Source organism: Uranotaenia lowii, chromosome 2 (assembly GCF_029784155.1).
Source record: "Uranotaenia lowii strain MFRU-FL chromosome 2, ASM2978415v1, whole genome shotgun sequence".
Taxonomy (NCBI): Eukaryota; Metazoa; Arthropoda; class Insecta; order Diptera; family Culicidae; genus Uranotaenia; species Uranotaenia lowii.
The window spans coordinates 16,424,053-16,444,617 of NC_073692.1; the positions used below are offsets into that span (position 1 = coordinate 16,424,053).

Here is a 20,565-nt window from a genome sequence, read left to right on the forward strand (position 1 = left end):
AATAAAAAAACACTGATGAACTTAACGAGAACGCAGAACATTGTAGGCAAAATTCTGAATCCGGAAAGAAACATCTAGTGAATCTTATCACTTCAAAAATAAATCATCTAGATGGTCTCCTGTTTCGAAAAATAACGAAATGATTTCTTTCATTTTTTTTGAAAAATAGTATCATACATCTAGACATGAGGATTTTTTTATTGAAGTTTTGATCCACGCTCTTGAACAGATAATTTTATTTTAGTTCAGTTTATTTATTTTTTGTTGGGAGGAACCCCAGAAAAGTGAAAAAATATGTTGATTTTTTAAATTTGCAGGAAAATTAAAAATAATGCTATGCCTTATCAAAAAAGATATACGATACCTACTAAGCAACTGTTCAAGAGTCCCTGCATGAAACTAACAAACATAATATTTTTAAACACTTTTCTGTTGAAGTTCAATAATATTCTCATTATCCCTTTTTTCCAAAATAATATTTCTTTATATTTTTATACTCATTTTTAAACGCTAATTTCTTCTATAGACTGTAACGTGTACAGGTTTCTGCTTCTTAACTTGGAATACGAATTTCTATATTTTGAATTAGACTTTTCAAATACATATCAAGTAGTTGATTTTCATCGATCAGAGGTGGAATTTGCTAATCATACACGATTTAGTCTGTGACTCTTAAATGCTTTGTTACTTATTCAGGATATTTTTTTACTTAGATTTTCTTCTGAAATTGATGTTTAGTTTTTGTGAATATCGTTCCTATGAGTTCGCCTTACTTTACATATTTCAAAAATTAACTATCTAACCGTTTATTTCCATTTCCCTCAAATGTGATCAAGGCGCATGCGCCAATTCAAATCACCATCGGTATTTTCCACCAAGGCCGAACTGTAGATTGGCAGAGTTTTCCCTCATCTACATACATACATCGATGATTTCCTTCTGTCAAAATGAAAAATTTTCTCAACTGTGTGAAGTGAGAGTCCAAGATTGTTGAATGTTGTTCAATTTTCCACTGTACTATTGAATGAAATATCATTCAAAAAATTTGTAATCTGTGGGAAAATGTAAAATTATTCTTCAGTGTTGTATTGCCATTGAAATATCTACCAATCAATCAACGTGAAACGCGATTTAGGAAAACAATTTTGATGAAATGAAAATGATGAAAATGAAAATTTTCATAACGCTGACTTTGCTGGCCGCAGCAGCCAAGGCCACATATTTGTCGGATGATGTCTACGTTTCGGAACTATTTTCGCTACGCGTAGAGCCACGAATGTTCAACTGGACCTTCCAGGGTTTGACGGAACAGTTCCAGTATCGGCCTTCCCTCGAAGGCTATCCGGATCTTCCGTCTTGGGTGCGGTACATGTACAGCAGCGAATATCACTCCGGATTCCTGTACGGGACTCCACCGGAACGGACCGCCGATACTAAAGTTCCGATCGAGATCATCGCTCTAAACAAGCAAACTTACGAAACAAAACGCATCGTGCTGCTGCTGGCCGTGCACCGGAAGCTTCCGCCCCGGAATGTCATCCAGATGAAAATCGATAATCTTAACTGGGTGCACATGATGGACCCGGGAAGGATTGAAAATTTGAAAAACATCTTCCGCAACGATCTGTGGCAGGAAAGTCGGCAGGATTTGCACATCATTTTCATGGATTCGGCTATCAAGCTAGGTGCTCGATTGCCGTTGAGGCCGCAGCAAAGGGAGGGCGTTGTAGTTCATTTGGGAAGTCGAGCAGATTTTTCGGCCCGTTTGCTGGAACTGCAGGAGGAAGTGAAGCCGCTGTACAAGATTGCCTCGTGCAATTACAAGCGAACTTCCGTTCAAACAACATTTGAGAATTCCGGTTTCAAGCTGGATTGGTGCGCTTTCAAGTTGGTAAGTTGGTTAATAACTAATCACTGCTGTTAGAATATTTTATTTGACGGAATTTTTTTTTAATTTCAATTTGAATTAGATATTATCGAAATAAAAATCCCGTACAATATGGTTCCGGACTATTTTCCTAATATGTCTGTCTATTTCAGTTCTCTTAACCCATGGTTTGCTTGAAATGGTGTGTTCCATGATATTGCTAAATCCAAGGGGTTAAAAATATAAGGAAGATATTTACAATCAAGTTTTAAACAGTTGTTTTGTTCAACCCTCGATTAGAGCAAAGCGGGAGAGTTGCTTATTCTTTGAGAAACTCGAAAAATTAGATATTGTAAAACAACGAAATTGCGTTCAATTAGCTCTACGTTAATTTTTCGCTGAGCATTTTCTTGTTTTTTTTTTCAATCCTAATTAACTTTTTTCCACCCGCGAGTATATTCAATAATTTTTTAACCATGGTGCCTATATTCAGGGGCAAAAATATTCAAAGAAATCCTCATATTAGGGAAATCTTATTCCTAAATGAGCGCCTCAGAGCCAAAGTGGTAAAAAAACAAACAAAAACTATTTAGAGTTTATAATTCCAAAAGATTGTTCATATTTAAAACTATATTTGGTGATTTTTTTTAAAGATTTTTAGCATTTTTCTTTCATACCTTCAACTGGGGCATCATGCAACACTTTTCAAATTCAATGGCTTCTAAAAACTTAATATCTACAGATAATCATACCGCTTATACATCAAAAGTTTGGTCGATCGGACATCAAATTGACGTAGTCAGAAAAATTCTTGGTTCACCAATTATTTCTAAATTTACAAAAACATGTGATTTCCACCCTGCTAAGGAAAAGGAGTAAGTTGCAACAAACTTTGTTTTTAATGAAAAATCAAATGAAATCGTTTGAAAACTTGTAGTTTTTATATATTTGTGATGTCATAACGCATAAGGCACCAATTGCAATGATTTTTGGTTTTGTTAGCATTAAATTTTACATTTTTGCCGTCAAAAATGTTTTTGAAGATTAAGCATGAAGGGTGCTGCATACATTTAGGGGTAAAAAATACTACAAAAAATTCTATTAGCTAAAATGCTAAAATCATAACAATTGATATTTTGATGAAATTTTTAAATTAACAAACCCGTGATGCAAAACAATCATATTCAAGCATATGAAAACGAGATTTAATAGGTGAATCTTTGATTTGCATTTTGATGCATTTTACGCCAGACTGGTAACTGAATTATAAAAATATTTATTTTAAAAAATCTGCTGGTTGTGCGAAGAATATTTTTGCACCACCAGTGTTGATATAGGATAATAGAAGCAACATAAAGTAGGTAGGTAGGTAGGTGATAAAGTCTGCTCCATTTAATATTGGAACAAATTCTTTTGCTCATTGTGGCGCTCCTAGTGGACGGATTTGGAAACTTTTTTCACCCACGTGTCGGGAAATTCATTACCTTTCACCATGTATTTATGTCATAACACCAAACGATAGCATTTTGTAAACAACCGCCATGGAAGCCGAACGGAGAGATCAAATTGTGCACAGTTTTCTTGAAAATCCATTGTTGTCGGCATCGAAGCTAGCTAAACAGCTTAAAATGCCCAGAAATACCGTATGGCGTGTTATCAAGCAGTACAAGGAAACATTGACGACGGCTCGGAAGCAGCATTCGAAGCGTCGGAGTGGAACTGTCGACCGGAAACTGCGTGGGAAAGTCATCAAGGCCGTCAAGAGGAATCCCAATCTTTCAGACCGCGATTTGGCCAATAAGCTCCAGGCCGCTCACAGTACGGTGCGACGAATTCGTCTCCGGGAAGGAATAAGGTCATTCCGAGCCAGCAAACAGCCAAATCGGACGCTGAAGCAGAACAATGTGGCCAGAATCCGTGCTCGAAAGCTGTACGACCAAGTGCTGACCAAGTTCGACGGATGTAAAGTCTGCTTCATTTAATATTGGAACACAAACAATTGCGTGTAGTTCAGTCATTTATTAACGAATTCATAATTTGTTTTTCATACAAATGTAACATTTTCTTTACTCTTTCATAAGAAAAAATTAAAAAAATTATTCATTGCTGTTTCGAAGAAATTCTCGTACTCGTAATCGTAAGAAAACTGTGCACAATTTGATCTCTCCGTTCGGCTTCCATGGCGGTTGTTTACAAAATGCTATCGTTTGGTGTTATGACATAAATTCATGGTGAAAGGTAATGAATTTCCCGACACGTGGGTGAAAAAAGTTTCCAAATCCGTCCACTAGGAGCGCCACAATGAGCAAAAGAATTTGTTCCAATATTAAATGAAGCAGACTTTATCATTAAGCCAATTTGTCATACCGCGTAAAGTTTTTTACTGAATCGAAAAGCGTTGAAATTTGTACATATGTTGCTCGATTTTTATAATTTTATATGAAAATCCAAAACTTTAAAAAACTAACTCACGATGTGAGAAACTATGTCAGCATCATTTTGTTATCATTAAATGATATCTTTATTACATTATATAAAACTAAAAAATGAATAAATGATGTGGTATACAAATGTTGCATATAATCCTGCTGTTGTATGATGCCCCGTTTGACGATACTTTAACTTTACGTTCGAATGAAAAATACAAATTAGATAGACTTGTACACCCACAAATCAGACTGTACTTCAATAATGACCTTTCTTAGAGTTGTAGTCATCGGAATAAGATTCTATGCCGGCCCGGCATTACGAAGCTTTCTCGTCACTGGCATTGCCCTCCCAGCGCAACCGTATTGCATAATTCTGCAGGAAATCAAATAATACATATCCCATATCACAAGAAAAAGCTGGATGGAAACAATCAGCTAACAAGGATATTGTAGGGCTGAAGCCTAGGATCTAATAATAATAAAATAAAAATAAAATAAATTATATACTGAGCGCTGTATGAGTATTCAAACCGGTTTAGAAAAAAAAACATTTCTTTGTTTCAACCCCCGGCTAAGATGTCCGGCAGTATTTCTATCTCCATTTCCATCCCATACTCATTCCCACCCCATTCCCATTCCCATGCAGTGATGCCAACCTTTCTGATTTTGTCAGGATCTTTCAGACTTTTCGGACTTCTGCCAGAATTTTTTTCAGGTTCCCAGACTTCCAAACTTTTAACATTTCTTCCAGACAATTCCAGACTTTTGAGTTAGGACATAAATTGGAATATGGCAGTAAATGTATAGAATATATGAACTACGAACTCATAAATGATGAAAAGCTATTAATAATGGCAATTAGCAAAAAAATGCTTTAAAGATGTATGTTAAATTGAGAGTCAGATAATAATGACATAAACATAACGATAAGTGGCTTTCAACATTGCGATCTGACGACAAAAAAAAAGGTCATCACCTTCAAAAGTCAAAAGACCAATGCAGTGCGTTTTTTTTTGGTAATCGGACGTGGCAGAAAAACTATGACAATAAACTTTCGTTTACTAACTGATTCAGTTGATACGCACTGATTAAGTTATGGGACTGGCCAAGTCGAAATAAAAATTTTGCGGTGAATGTTATGTTCTCATAGAACATCAGTTCGTTCGTACTGCAAGTTTTGCGGTGTGAACCACGGAAGACCAACTAATGTGTTGTGTTAGATTCAAGCCTGTCCGATTCTAACATTTCAAAATAGTTGATCCGTGCTTGAACAAAAGTTAAGTATGTGGTGAAAATGCTTCTTTAAAAAAAATGTCTACCCGTTCATTTTCAACGCCTGTAATTTTCTTTTTCTATCCATCTATAATATTCAATTCTTGAAAGGTTCCCACAGTGAGAACATAACATTCACCGATAAGGCCGTAAAAATTAATTTAATTATTCTTACTTACTTACTTACTTAATGATCCCGCGCCGATCCTCCGGTGCATAGGGCCGTGGTAAAAGACCTCCACTGTTGACGAGCCGGGGCCAGCGTCTTCACTTGGTCCCAGTCAAGATTCTCGTCGACAGTTCGGATTTCAGCGGCTAGGCTTCGCCGCCACGAGTTTCTGGGTCTGCCTCTTCTTCGACGACCTTCTGGATTCCAATCTAGCGCCTCTCTGCAAATCTCGTTTTCATCTCTTCGCAGCGTGTGCCCAATCCATCTCCACTTACGTTCCCGAATCTCGATTTCTAGCGCCCTTTGATGACACCGGCGATGTAGTTCCTCATTCGAGATCCAGTTGCCAGGCCACCAAGTGCGGATGATATTCCGCAGGCAGCGGTTTACAAATACTTGCAGTTTTCGCGTCGTTACCGCATATGTGCACCAAGTTTCACACCCGTACAGCAATACAGATTTGACGTTTGAGTTGAAGATTCGGATTTTCGTTCGTAGAGAGATCTGACGTGACCGCCAGATGTTTCGGAGACTCGCAAACGCAAATCGGCCATTCTGATCCGGGTTTCGATGTCTTTTATGGTACCACCATCAGGCGTTATCTGGCTACCAAGATACTGGAAGCACTCCACTTTCTCAACTTATTGCCCAGCTACCATGAAACTGGAGGGATTTCCTGTGTTGATCTCCATCGACTTGGTCTTTCCGACATTGACTTTGAGACCTGCTGCCTTGGAACTTTCGGTGAGGTCGTCGAGTTTGCTCTGCATATCCGGTTGTGTTTGGGCGAGCAAAACAATGTCGTCAGCCAGGTCAAGGTCGTTCAGTTGCTCCATTGTTGAAGGATTCCACGGCAATCCTCGGTTCGGTGCACAGTCGATCGATCCAGTCAGAATCTCATCCATTACGATGAGAAAAAGTAGCGGTGATAAGATACATCCTTGTCTCACTCCAGCAGTTACCGGGATTGGTTCGGACAAGACACCGTCAGAGACCTTGCACGAGAATGCCTCGTACTGTGCTTCGATGAGATGAACTAATTTCTCTGGGACCCCTCGTCGCCTTAGAGCCGCCTAGATGTTTTCATGGTTAAGTCGGTCAAATGCTTTTTCGAAGTCAACGAACACCAGCAGAAGAGAGTCCTGGAATTTGTTGATTTTTTCCAGTATGATTCGTAGCGTTGTGATGTGGTCCACACATGATCGTCCGGATCGGAATCCAGCTTGTTGCCGTCGGAGTGTAGCGTCGATTTTCTCCTGGATCCTGTTCAGGATCACTTTGCAGAGTACTTTGAGGGTTGTACAGATCAACGTTATGCCTCGCCAGTTACCGCACTCTGTCAGGTCTCCTTTCTTCGGGACCTTTACGAGGATACCCTGCATCCAGTCGGCCGGGAATGTTGCAGTATCCCAGATGTCAGCGAAAAGACGGTGCAACATTTGTGCTGATAGGGCAGGGTCGGCTTTCAGCATTTCAGCAGGGATGCAATCGATCCCACGTGCTTTGTTGGATTTCATGTTTTTGATTGCCGCTTCTATTTCAGCCAGCGAGGGCGCTTCCGAGTTGACGCCATTTATGCGACTTACTGTTGGCGCTTCGAGCTGCGAGTTTTGTTGGCCATCGCTATTCGTGACTCGGAAGAGTTGTTCGAAATGCTCAGTCCATCGTTTGAGCTGATCTGTTCGATCGGTCAATAACTGACCTGCTCGGTCTTTTAGCGGCATTCTTGCATTAGTCCTTGCATCACTGAGGCGGCGAGAAATGTCATAAAGTAATCGGATATCTCCATTTGCGGCGGCTCTTTCTCCCTCTTCGGCTAGGGAGTTTGTCCAGGCTCTCTTGTCTCGTCTACAAGCTCGTTTTACTGCCTTTTCCAGCTCCGCATATCGTAAGCGGGCGGCTGCTTTGGCTGACCCGGCACATGCCTGCTCAATTCCGACTTTCGCCTTTCTCCGATCATCGACCATCCTCCAAGTTTCATCCGACATCCATTCACTCCTTCTTCCACAAACTTTACCGAGAGTACCATGGCTCGTCGTGATAAAGGCATTCTTGATTCCACACCACTGTTCTTCGACTGTTCCGTCTGTCGGCAGCTCCGAGGCTCGGGATTCTAGCTGTTCAACGTATGCCCTTTTCACCTCTGGATTCTCCAACCGGCGAACGTCGTATCGACACCCGACTTTCTCCTCGCGCCGTTGGACACGTGCTACTCTCAGTCGTATCTCGCCAAGGACGAGGTGATGGTCAGATGCAATGTCTGCTCTTCGTTTGTTGCGGACATCACGAAGGCTCCTTCTCCATTTTCGGCTGATGCAGATGTGGTCAATTTGATTTTCTGTTCGGCCATCTCGGGATACCCAAGTGACCTTATGTGCTGGTCGATGGGGGAAGAGCGATCCACCGATCACCATGTTGTTGTTGCCACAAAATTCTACAAACAGCTCTTAGTTTTCGCTCATCTGTCCTAGACTATGGCGCCTCATGATTAGGATTGGTCGATCTTGGATCGATCCTTGAAAGATCGATCTTTCCAACTTCGATTTTCGATTTTTTGAATCGATTCTTCGGCCAGGAAAAAATCGATTAGATCGGTTTATTTTCGATTCGATCTTTCGAACTTTTTTTCTCATTTAGAGGAAATAATGGCATAATGGCCACCTTAAGGAGGACGCTGATTTAACCTTAGAAAGCAGCTATAATATGTGAGTTACATCATTTTTTCGTGTTCAGACATTAAAAAAGTCAATTTCCTAACTGGATGGAACTTGAACAAAGTAAAAATAGACGTTTAAAAATGCAAAATCTGAAAATCAGTCACTGTAGGGGCAGTATAAGCACAACCAATCGGGGCACGATGAGCGTTTTCTTCCGTAAAATCTAGCAGCAAATTTAATTTGATGAAGTCAACTGAACTATAGAGCTACAACTTGAGTTAAAATCTGACGAACTCGAGTTCGATTACTGGTTGAGGCGATTTTTTTTTCATTAAGCATTCATGATCAGTTGAAAGATAATTTTAGAAAATTTTGATTAGACCAAGTGGAGCATGAGCTGGCGAATGTGGGATGCCCGAGAAATTGGAGAACGGTTGCCATGAACCGTGTAAATTGGGGAAATATTATTCATCAGGTTATGTCGTGAGACGGAACACCAAATAAATAAAAATAAACAATTTTGTAAATTATTTCCAAACCTTCTGAATTGGGTGCAGTAAGGTGTTTGTGATTGATCAAGATTTAAAAATTTGCTAGAATCATAAGAAGTAACAGCAGTTTTACAAACATTATTTTTTCCAAAAAAATATATAAATTAGATTTTAGATTTTTTCCGCATATTTTATTCGATATCTCTCATATACCTTAAAAAATCTCAATAAAAATACTTTGAAATAATTTCTTTTAATCTCTTGAATATTTTTTGTCAGTACATTACTTAAAAATATCGCAATCGTTTCCGAGATATTTGGATTTTGATCAGTATTGTTTTAAAACACTAACTCCCGTTCACCATACATAAAAGCGCTTGAATTTTTTTTCCATATGTAGAAGGATTACACGAATTTGAAATTTTGTGTCTTTTTGCATATTTTTAAAAAACAGCGGTTCCATTTTATTACAAACGGAAAAGATCGATTAATCGGAGATCGATCTTCAAGCTCCGATTTTTTAGATGGATCGATCACAGAACCGTTCATCTGAATCGATCTTGGAGATCGATCTTTTCCCGAAGATCGAACAATCCTACTCATGATGCGCTCAAGTTCCTGATTGTCGGAGCCAATCTTTGCGTTGAGGTCGCCCGAATGGATTTGAATGTCACCCTTCGGAATTTTCTCTACCACGCTGTTCAGTTGACTGTAAAACTGCTCCTGCAGGTCGGCATCGTCAGTTGGCGCTGGACCATTGTAAGGTTTCTAACCCGTGTTATGAATCTGGCTACGATTATTCTTTCGTTTATCGGTTCCTATCTAATGAGGGCCGCGTAGGCCTGCGGGCTTAACAGGAAACCAACTCCTCGTTCCCGAGTAGCATGTTCTCCTCGTATTCCAGAGTAAAGCAGTACTTGCCCGGACTGTGTCTTGTGTTCTCCAGTGTTAGGCCAACGGACTTCGCTCAGTCCCAGAATTTCAAGCTTGAGGCGGCTAGCCTCTCTAGCAAGTTGAGCCAGCTTGCCTTGTTGAGCAAGGGTTAAAACATTTCAAGTTCCAATTCTTGTCCGTGTTTTCATGCTAAAAGTCGACGCCAAAGTTCCAGATCGGTCATTTCGTTCGGATTCCGTAACAAGTTTATGAATCGGGAGCAGTAGGTTGTTAGCCTAAAGTCCCTATCCCGCGATGGGGCTGCCATCTTGGACTTAGCTGGCGGGAGCCGCATTTCATAAATTCAGCCGCTTGCTGCAAGACAGACGCTGTTTGAGCCGCCCCTGACCTGGAGAACACACGCTCGGTTGTTGTTGCACGCCGCCCATGACCTGGGGAACAGACGAGTGCGGCCACCTTCTCAGTCTGCATGCGACCAAAGCATCCACCGGGGTTGGGTACCCGATTTCCGCTTAGGTTACTCGCATCCCAGCCGGCACCACGGGGAGGTAGAGATAGGAGTTGTGAATAAGAGGTGATATGACCACTATGGGGTCTCGTGTTGCACATTATCCACCGTTTACCAGTTTTAGTTTGGCGGATCCAATTTTTTTAAATTTTAATCTTTAAGGTGATTAATAATTTCTTTTATTGAGAAAAACCCCACGGAGTGAAAAAAATTGAGAATTTGAAAGTACACCTACTAGGAAAAGTTCTTAGGTTTTAAATAAAATCCAGCATTTACGAGTATTTTGTAACGGCTTTTTGCCGCTTGGTGGGAAGGGGGGGGGCAGATCACCCCAATCAACCCCCCCATAGGAGAGCGCCTGGTGGGGACATCTTAACATAATGATATTTTATGGATGGATAGAACGTGAGATGAAATGAAAGATGGTGAAAATGAGCCGTGCGGAACAAAAATTTGATATGTGATGATAATGCTTCCAAATAGATTCTAACCGTTCATTTCACCATCTTTTATTTCATCTAACGTTCCATCCATCTATAAAATTTCATAATCTTAAGATGTCCCTACTAAAAAGGACATCACTTTTCACCGATAAGGCCGATAAATTAAAGTGATCTCAGAAATCAAAATCAATTTTTTAATTTAAAATTCACTTCAGAATTCAAATTATGAAAGATTCGCTATTACGGGTAAGATTCTTACATTCTTTCGTGTACAAAATTTAGAGTTGATACCTACTTATTGAGAAATTAGAACACTAATTAGGAAATACGAATTCAGATTCATTTCAGATTTTAGATTTCTGATTTCAGATCCCCAATTTACACAATGTAGTTACAGATTCAGATTTTTTTTTTTCAAACTTTTTCTTTCAACAGCACGCGGCCGATGACGACATAACGGCCATGCCTCATCATCCGAACGAGAGCCACAAACCGGGTGGCGTACGAGGATCGTCGGAAATCAGCACCCTGCAGCAGCGGGCGGACCGTTGGGAGGCTCCCATGAAGTCGGAAATCCCGGACCGGAACTACAGTGACGAGTTTGCCGTCTCGTTTGCCATTCCGGGGATGATATTTGCCCTGCTGCTATCGGTGCTGACCGTGATCCTTTGCTTCCAGCACGAGAAACTGTAAGCTTTTCCGGAGTCCATTCTAGTAGAGGACTCCGAATTGCTGTTGTCCGCCAGCTAGCTATAGCGTTCAATAGTTTTGATGTTTTTTCTATAATCATTTTCTTATTTTCTTTACTGTTTTACAAATTTACTTTCTTCTCCTAATAATGTATGTTTTTTTTTTTCATATTTTGTAGGCGAGATGACGATTCAGAGTATTATTTCGATTTTATTTTTAACATTTGTACAGATTTCTTCAGGTGATATGTTAGCTTTGATAAATTTAGTTCATTTGTTGTATTTTGATGTGTCGAATAGTATTGCAAACCGGAATAATAGGTTGAAAAAATCTTACAGACACGAGTATCGTCCCGTGCAACCCGTTCAGATGGTCCAATACGGATCGGAACAATCTCAATCGGTGCCCGCGACTGGAACGTTGAAAAGTCTGAAGGATGCCCCCTATGAGGAAGACTTGAGCATCAGATCGGCCAGGTTCGGATTTCCTTATCCCAAAACTTTGTACAATAATAAAACTTTTTTTTTTCAAAAACAGTCCATCCGAGAGCTTCTGCCGCGAGGGGAGTCCGCGCATTGTCAACACTTATCTGAGACCGAAACCTCCGCCGTATCGCCCGTCCGGTTCCAACAACTCCACCATGCAGAGGAAGGCCCCCGTCGGAGGTGTTGACATATGACCTGGCGAGCCCCGAGTTTTGTTCTGTTAAGCCTCCGGAAGGACAGGTTGGCAATGGGAATATTATAGCAACGGAGTAGTCTTCAGCAGGTAGAACAAAATTCAACGACAAATTCAGAAATTGGCAGTAGAATGCAACCATATCGAGGGTTAATGCCCGTATCAGCTTAAACTTGTAATTATCGGTTCTGTTATTTATATATTTTCTCATCAGGAATAATAAGTTAAATTGTTTATTCAGGAGATAGTGTCTTGAAAACAATAAATTGAATTCATGTCTTCGTTCGTTATGCATGTTATGCACCTGCAGTTCAATTTTAATTTGTTGTCAAGTTTGGCTAAACTTTTGTTTAATCAAACAATTGAATATTAATCCATCGCACAACATCATTGAAACGTATTACTACACAACCCAAGTGTGAAAAATCGATATTAAAAGCGTTCAGCAATACTTAATCAATCGATAAATAAAAATTATCCATCAATAACAGCTCTACATGTTTGCTATCGGGATGATCGTCATCGAATCAATTAAAGTTGAGAAATCCTTGGCAAATAAGAAACTTTTTCAACCAATAATGAGTGGGCATTTATAACATTTTCTCTTTTTCGTTCATTTTTTAGAATGTTCTGTAATTTCTGTAACTTTTGTATTTTTGTATAATTTTCGTCTGTGAATTTTTTGAACTTTTTTTTATTTCATGTTACTTTGTATACAAAATTCTACTCGCTCATTTTCACCATCTTTCATTTCGTCTAACTTTCTATCCGGCTATAAAATTTCATAATCTTCAAATGTTCTTACATAAAAGGCATAATTTTTCATCGATAAGGCCAATAAACAAATTAAAAAAGATTTTCAGCATTTGTTTTCTTGTAATTTTTTTTTCTTATCCTGTAATTTCCTGTAATTTTCTGTGATTTTTTGCAGTTTCCAAATTTTTATATAATCTTCTGTGATTTTCTGAAATTTTCAGTAATTTCTGAGTTATTTTGTTATTTTCTGTAAATATCAGAAATATACCGTAGTTGTAAATTTTCTGTTATTTTTGGAATTTTTGTTTTGTAATATGTTGAACTATTTTTATCTTTTGCATTTGTTTTTAATTTTAATTTTCATTAGTCGTTATTCCGGCGAATTTCTGAAACTTTTGATAATCGTGCAATTAACTGTTATTTTCTGTTTGTTTTATATAAATTTTCTCTTATTTGCTTTTATTATCTGTACTTATTTTTTAATCTGCTTTTTGTGTTTTTTTTTTGTAATTTATTAAAATTTTCTGTAATTTTATAGAATTTTCTTCCTGGAGATTTCTGTGATTTTGGTTTTTTTTTTTTAAATATTTTTTGAAATTGCCTTCGTTTGTATTTTTTTTTTTGTAGTTTTCGGAACAATTCCTAATCAATTAAAATTCTGTACAACTAAATTCTTAAATTTTCTTATATTTTTTTAATTTTCCTGTAATTTTAAGTTTCCGTAATTTTCTTAAGCTTTTTGTAAATTGCTGTTAAATTCAGTAATTTTTAAAAACTTCTGTTATATTTGGTTTTTTGTAAATTTTTTTGTTGGTTTTTTGATGAACTATTTTATATTTTTGTCATTTTTTGTCATTTTGAAAGCTTTTGTTTGTGTTCTTGTCATTTAACTTATTTGTGTCATTTTTGTCATTTTTATTGTTTTAATCGAGTTTTGAATTTATGTCATTTTTTTTATTTTTGTCATTTCTTTATTTTTTTATTTTTGTCATTTTTTCCATTTTTGTCATTTTTGTCATTTTTGTCATTTTTGTCATTTTTGTCATTTTTGTCATTTTTGTCATTTTTGTCATTTTTGTCATTTTTGCCATTTTTGCCATTTTTGCCATTTTTGCCATTTTTGCCATTTTTGTCATTTTTGTCATTTTTGTCATTTTTGTCATTTTTGTCATTTTTGTCATTTTTGTCATTTTTGTCATTTTTGTCATTTTTGTCATTTTTGTCATTTTTGTCATTTTTGTCATTTTTGTCATTTTTGTCATTTTTGTCATTTTTGTCATTTTTGTCATTTTTGTCATTTTTGTCATTTTTGTCATTTTTGTCATTTTTGTCATTTTTGTCATTTTTGTCATTTTTGTCATTTTTGTCATTTTTGTCATTTTTGTCATTTTTGTCATTTTTGTCATTTTTGTCATTTTTGTCATTTTTGTCATTTTTGTCATTTTTGTCATTTTTGTCATTTTTGTCATTTTTGTCATTTTTGTCATTTTTGTCATTTTTGTCATTTTTGTCATTTTTGTCATTTTTGTCATTTTTGTCATTTTTGTCATTTTTGTCATTTTTGTCATTTTTGTCATTTTTGTCATTTTTGTCATTTTTGTCATTTTTGTCATTTTTGTCATTTTTGTCATTTTTGTCATTTTTGTCATTTTTGTCATTTTTGTCATTTTTGTCATTTTTGTCATTTTTGTCATTTTTGTCATTTTTGTCATTTTTGTCATTTTTGTCATTTTTGTCATTTTTGTCATTTTTGTCATTTTTGTCATTTTTGTCATTTTTGTCATTTCTGTCATTTTTATCATTTTTGTCATTTTTGTCATTTTTGTCATTTTTGTCATTTTTGTCATTTTTGTCATTTTTGTCATTTTTGTCATTTTTGTCATTTTTGTCATTTTTGTCATTTCTGTCATTTTTGTCATTTTTGTCATTTTTGTCATTTTTGTCATTTTTGTCATTTTTGTCATTTTTGTCATTTTTGTCATTTTTGTCATTTTTGACATTTTTGTCATTTTTGTCATTTTTGTCATTTTTGTCATTTTTGTCATTTTTGTCATTTTTGTCATTTTTGTCATTTTTGTCATTTTTGTCATTTTTGTCATTTTTGTCATTTTTGTCATTTTTGTCATTTTTGTCATTTTTGTCATTTTTGTCATTTTTGTCATTTTTGTCATTTTTGTCATTTTTGTCATTTTTGTCATTTTTGTCATTTTTGTCATTTTTGTCATTTTTGTCATTTTTGTCATTTTTGTCATTTTTGTCATTTTTGGTCATTTTTGTCATTTTTGTCATTTTTGTCATTTTTGTCATTTTTGTCATTTTTGTCATTTTTGTCATTTTTGTCATTTTTGTCATTTTTGTCATTTTTGTCATTTTTGTCATTTTTGTCATTTTTGTCATTTTTGTCATTTTTGTCGTTTTTGTCATTTTTGTCATTGTTGTCATTTTTGTCATTTTTGTCATTTTTGTCATTTTTGTCATTTTTGTCATTTTTGTCATTTTTGTCATTTTTGTCATTTTTGTCATTTTTGTCATTTTTGTCATTTTTGTCATTTTTGTCATTTTTGTCATTTTTGTCATTTTTGTCATTTTTGTCATTTTTGTCATTTTTGTCATTTTTGTCATTTTTGTCATTTTTGTCATTTTTGTCATTTTTGTCATTTTTGTCATTTTTGTCATTTTTGTCATTTTTGTCATTTTGTCATTTTTGTCATTTTTGTCATTTTTGTCATTTTTGTAATTTTTGTCAATTTGGTCATTTTTGTCATTTTTGTTCATTTTTGTCATTTTTGTCATTTTTGGACACTTTTGTCATGTTTGTCATTTTGGTCATTTTTGTCATTTTTGTCATTTTTGTCATTTTTGTCATTTTTGTCATTTTTGTCATTTTTGTCATTTTTGTCATGTTTGTCATTTTTGTCATTTTTGTCATTTTTGTCATTTTTGTCATTTTTGTCATTTTTGTCATTTTTGTCACTTTTGTCATTTTTTTCATTTTTGTCTTTTTTTTCATTTTTGTTATTTTTGTCATTTTTGTCATTTTTGTCATTTTGTCATTTTTGTCATTTTTGTCATTTTTGTCATTTTTGTCATTTTTGTCATTTTTGTCATTTTTGTCATTTTTGTCATTTTTGTCATTTTTGTCATTTTTGTCATTTTTGTCATTTTTGTCATTTTTTGTCATTTTTGTCATTTTTGTCATTTTGTCATTTTTGTCATTTTTGTCATTCTTGTCATTATTGTCATTTTTGTCATTTTTGTCATTTTTGTCATTTTTGTCATTTTTGTCATTTTTGTCATTTTTGTCATTTTTGTCATTTTTGTCATTTTTGTCATTTTTGTCATTTTGGCCATTTTGGTCATTTGGTCATTTTTGTCATTTTTGTCAGTTCTGTCATTTTTGTCATTTTTGTCATTTTTGTCATTTTTGTCATTTTTGTCATTTTTGTCATTTTTGTCATTTTTGTCATTTTTGTCATTTTTGTCATTTTTGTCATTTTTGTCATTTTTGTCATTTTTGTCATTTTTGTCATTTTGGCCATTTTGGTCATTTGGTCATTTTTGTCATTTTGTCAGTTCTGTCATTTTTGTCATTTTTGTCATTTTTGTCATTTTTGTCATTTTTGTCATTTTTGTCATTTTTGTCATTTTTGTCATTTTTGTCATTTTTGTCATTTTTGTCATTTTTGTCATTTTTGTCATTTTTGTCATTTTGGCCATTTTGGTCATTTGGTCATTTTTGTCATTTTTGTCAGTTCTGTCATTTTTGTCATTTTTGTCATTTTTGTCATTTTTGTCATTTTGTCATTTTTGTCATTTTTGTCATTTTGTCATTTTTGTCATTTTTGTCATTTTTGTCATTTTGTCATTTTGTCATTTTTGTCATTTTTGTCATTTTTGTCATTTTTGTCATTTTTGTCATTTTTGTCATTTTTGTCATTTTTGTCATTTTTGTCATTTTTGTCATTTTTGTCATTTTTGTCATTTTTGTCATTTTTGTCATTTTTGTCATTTTTGTCATTTTTGTCATTTTTGTCATTTTTGTCATTTTTGTCATTTTTGTCATTTTTGTCATTTTTGTCATTTTTGTCATTTTTGTCATTTTAGTCATTTTAGTCATTTTTGTCATTTTTGTCATTTTTGTCATTTTTGTCATTTTGTCATTTTTGTCATTTTTGTCATTTTTGTCATTTTTGTCATTTTTGTCATTTTTGTCATTTTTGTCATTTTTGTCATTTTTGTCATTTTTGTCATTTTTGTTATTTTTGTCATTTTTGTCATTTTTGTCATTTTTGTCATTTTTGTCATTTTTGTCATTTTTGTCATTTTTGTCATTTTTGTCATTTTTGTCATTTTTGTCATTTTTGTCATTTTTGTCATTTTTGTCATTTTTGTCATTTTTGTCATTTTTGTCATTTTTGTCATTTTGTCATTTTTGTCATTTTTGTCATTTTTGTCATTTTTGTCATTTTTGTCATTTTTGTCATTTTTGTCATTTTTGTCATTTTTGTCATTTTTGTCATTTTTGTCATTTTTGTCATTTTTGTCATTTTTGTCATTTTTGTCATTTTTGTCATTTTTGTCATTTTTGTCATTTTTGTCATTTTTGTCATTTTTGTCAATTTTGTCATTTTTGTCATTTTTGTCATTTTTGTCAATTTGGTCATTTTTGTCATTTTTGTCATTTTTGTCATTTTTGTCATTTTTGTCATTTTTGTCATTTTTGTCATTTATGTCATTTTTGTCATTTTTGTCATTTTTGTCATTTTTGTCATTTTGTCATTTATGTCATTTTTGTCATTTTGTCATTTTTGTCATTTTTGTCATTTTTGTCATTTTTGTCATTTTTGTCATTTTTGTCATTTTTGTCATTTTTGTCATTTTTGTCATTTTTGTCATTTTTGTCATTTTTGTCATTTTTGTCATTTTTGTCATTTTTGTCATTTTTGTCATTTTTGTCATTTTTGTCATTTTTGTCATTTTTGTCATTTTTGTCATTTTTGTCATTTTTGTCATTTTTGTCATTTTTGTCAGTTCTGTCATTTTAGTCAATTCTTCATTTGTCATTTTTGTCATTTTTGTCATTTTTGTCATTTTTGTCATTTTTGTCATTTTTGTCATTTTTTGTCATTTTTGTCATTTTTGTCATTTTTGTCATTTTTGTCATTTTTGTCATTTTTGTCATTTTTGTCATTTTTGTCATTTTTTGTCATTTTTGTCATTTTTGTCATTTTTGTCATTTTTGTCATTTTGTCATTTTTGTCATTTTTGTCATTTTTGTCATTTTTGTCATTTTTGTCATTTTTGTCATTTTTGTCATTTTTGTCATTTTTGTCATTTTTGTCATTTTTGTCATTTTTGTCATTTTTGTCATTTTTGTCATTTTTGTCATTTTTGTCATTTTTGTCATTTTTGTCATTTTTGTCATTTTTGTCATTTTTGTCATTTTTGTCATTTTTGTCATTTTTGTCATTTTTGTCATTTTTGTCATTTTTGTCATTTTTGTCATTTTTGTCATTTTTGTCATTTTTGTCATTTTTGTCATTTTTGTCATTTTTGTCATTTTTGTCATTTTTGTCATTTTTGTCATTTTTGTCATTTTTGTCATTTTTGTCATTTTTGTCATTTTTGTCATTTTTGTCATTTTTGTCATTTTTGTCATTTTTTGTCATTTTTGTCATTTTTGTCATTTTTGTCATTTTTGTCATTTTTGTCATTTTTGTCATTTTTGTCATTTTTGTCATTTTTGTCATTTTTGTCATTTTTGTCATTTTTGTCATTTTTGTCATTTTTGTCATTTTTGTCATTTTTGTCATTTTTGTCATTTTTGTCATTTTTGTCATTTTTGTCATTTTTGTCATTTTTGTCATTTTTGTCATTTTTGTCATTTTTGTCATTTTTGTCATTTTTGTCATTTTTGTCATTTTTGTCATTTTTGTCATTTTTGTCATTTTTGTCATTTTTGTCATTTTTGTCATTTTGTCATTTTTGTCATTTTTGTCATTTTTGTCATTTTTGTCATTTTTGTCATTTTTGTCATTTTTGTCATTTTTGTCATTTTTGTCATTTTTGTCATTTTTGTCATTTTTGTCATTTTTGTCATTTTTGTCATTTTTGTCATTTTTGTCATTTTTGTCATTTTGTCATTGTCATTTTTGTCATTTTTGTCATTTTTGTCATTTTTGTCATTTTTGTCATTTTTGTCATTTTTGTCATTTTTGTCATTTTTGTCATTTTTGTCATTTTTGTCATTTTTGTCATTTTTGGACACTTTTGTCATGTTTGTCATTTTGGTCATTTTTGTCATTTTTGTCATTTTTGTCATTTTTGTCAATTTTGTCATTTTTGTCTTTTTTTTCATTTTTGTTATTTTTGTCATTTTTGTCATTTTTGTCATTTTTGTCATTTTTGTCATTTTTGTCATTTTTGTCATTTTGTCATTTTTGTCATTTTTGTCATTTTTGTCATTTTTGTCATTTTTGTCATTTTTGTCATTTTTGTCATTTTTGTCATTTTTGTCATTCTTGTCATTATTGTCATTTTTGTCATTTTTGTCATTTTTGTCATTTTTGTCATTTTTGTCACTTTTGTCATGTTTGTCATTTTGTCATTTTGTCATTTTTGTCATTTTTGTCATTTTTGTCATTTTTGTCATTTTTGTCATTTTTGTCATTTTTGTCATTTTTGTCATTTTTGTCATTTTGTCATTTTTGTCATTTTTGGTCATTTTTGTCATTTTTGTCATTTTTGTCATTTTTGTCATTTTTGTCATTTTTGTCATTTTTGTCATTTTTGTCATTTTTGTCATTTTTGTCATTTTTGTCATTTTTGTCATTTTTGTCATTTTTGTCATTTTTGTCATTTTTGTTCATTTTTGTCATTTTTGTCATTTTTGTCATTTTTGTCATTTTTGTCATTTTTGTCATTTTTGTCATTTTTGTCATTTTTGTCATTTTTGTCATTTTTGTCATTTTTGTCATTTTTGTCATTTTTGTCATTTTTGTCATTTTTGTCATTTTTGTCATTTTTGTCATTTTTGTCATTTTTGTCATTTTTGTCATTTTTGTCATTTTTGTCATTTTTGTCATTTTTGTCATTTTTGTCATTTTTGTCATTTTTGTCATTTTTGTCATTTTTGTCATTTTTGTCATTTTTGTCATTTTTGTCATTTTTGTCATTTTTGTCATTTTTGTCATTTTTGTCATTTTTGTCATTTTTGTCATTTTTGTCATTTTTGTCATTTTGTCATTTTTGTCATTTTTGTCATTTTTGTCATTTTTGTCATTTTTGTCATTTTTGTCATTTTTGTCATTTTTGTCATTTTTTGTCATTTTTGTCATTTTTGTCATTTTTGTCATTTTTGTCATTTTTGTCATTTTTGTCATTTTTGTCATTTTTGTCATTTTTGTCATTTTTGTCATTTTTGTCATTTTTGTCATTTTTGTCATTTTTGTCATTTTTGTCATTTTTGTCATTTTTGTCATTTTTGTCATTTTTGTCATTTTTGTCATTTTTGTCATTTTTGTCATTTTTGTCATTTTTGTCATTTTTGTCATTTTGTCATTTTTGTCATTTTTGTCATTTTTGTCATTTTTGTCATTTTTGTCATTTTTGTCATTTTTGTCATTTTTGTCATTTTTGTCATTTTTGTCATTTTTGTCATTTTTGTCATTTTTGTCATTTTTGTCATTTTTGTCATTTTTGTCATTTTTGT

At 33.3% G+C, this 20,565-nt stretch overlaps 1 protein-coding gene across 2 annotated transcripts; it reads left to right on the forward strand.

Moving 5' to 3' along the window:
* The first annotated feature begins 960 nt into the window (after positions 1-960).
* On the forward strand, positions 961-12,303 carry LOC129749050 (epsilon-sarcoglycan). 2 transcript variants are annotated; one of them, XM_055743873.1, is made up of 5 exons: positions 961-1,891; positions 11,166-11,419; positions 11,599-11,661; positions 11,741-11,896; positions 11,958-12,303. In XM_055743873.1, the coding sequence occupies exons 1-5, from the start codon at positions 1,154-1,156 to the stop codon at positions 12,097-12,099; spliced, it is 1,353 nt and encodes a 450-aa protein (XP_055599848.1). In that variant the 5' UTR covers positions 961-1,153; the 3' UTR covers positions 12,100-12,303. The 2 variants fall into 2 exon arrangements, with proteins under 2 accessions (XP_055599848.1, XP_055599849.1); XM_055743874.1 differs by lacking the exon at positions 11,599-11,661 and having other exon boundaries at positions 11,759-11,896; positions 11,958-12,301.
* The last annotated feature ends 8,262 nt before the right edge of the window (positions 12,304-20,565 follow it).

Bases quoted from the DNA above. Each gene is read 5' to 3' on its own strand.
- LOC129749050 (XM_055743873.1), top strand. From the start codon at position 1,154: ATGAAAATGATGAAAATGAAAATTTTCATAACGCTGACTTTGCTGGCC. The intron at 11,420-11,598 runs GTAAGCTTTTCC...CATATTTTGTAG, and splicing joins TGCTTCCAGCACGAGAAACT to GCGAGATGACGATTCAGAGT. The intron at 11,662-11,740 runs GTGATATGTTAG...CCGGAATAATAG, and splicing joins ATTTGTACAGATTTCTTCAG to GTTGAAAAAATCTTACAGAC.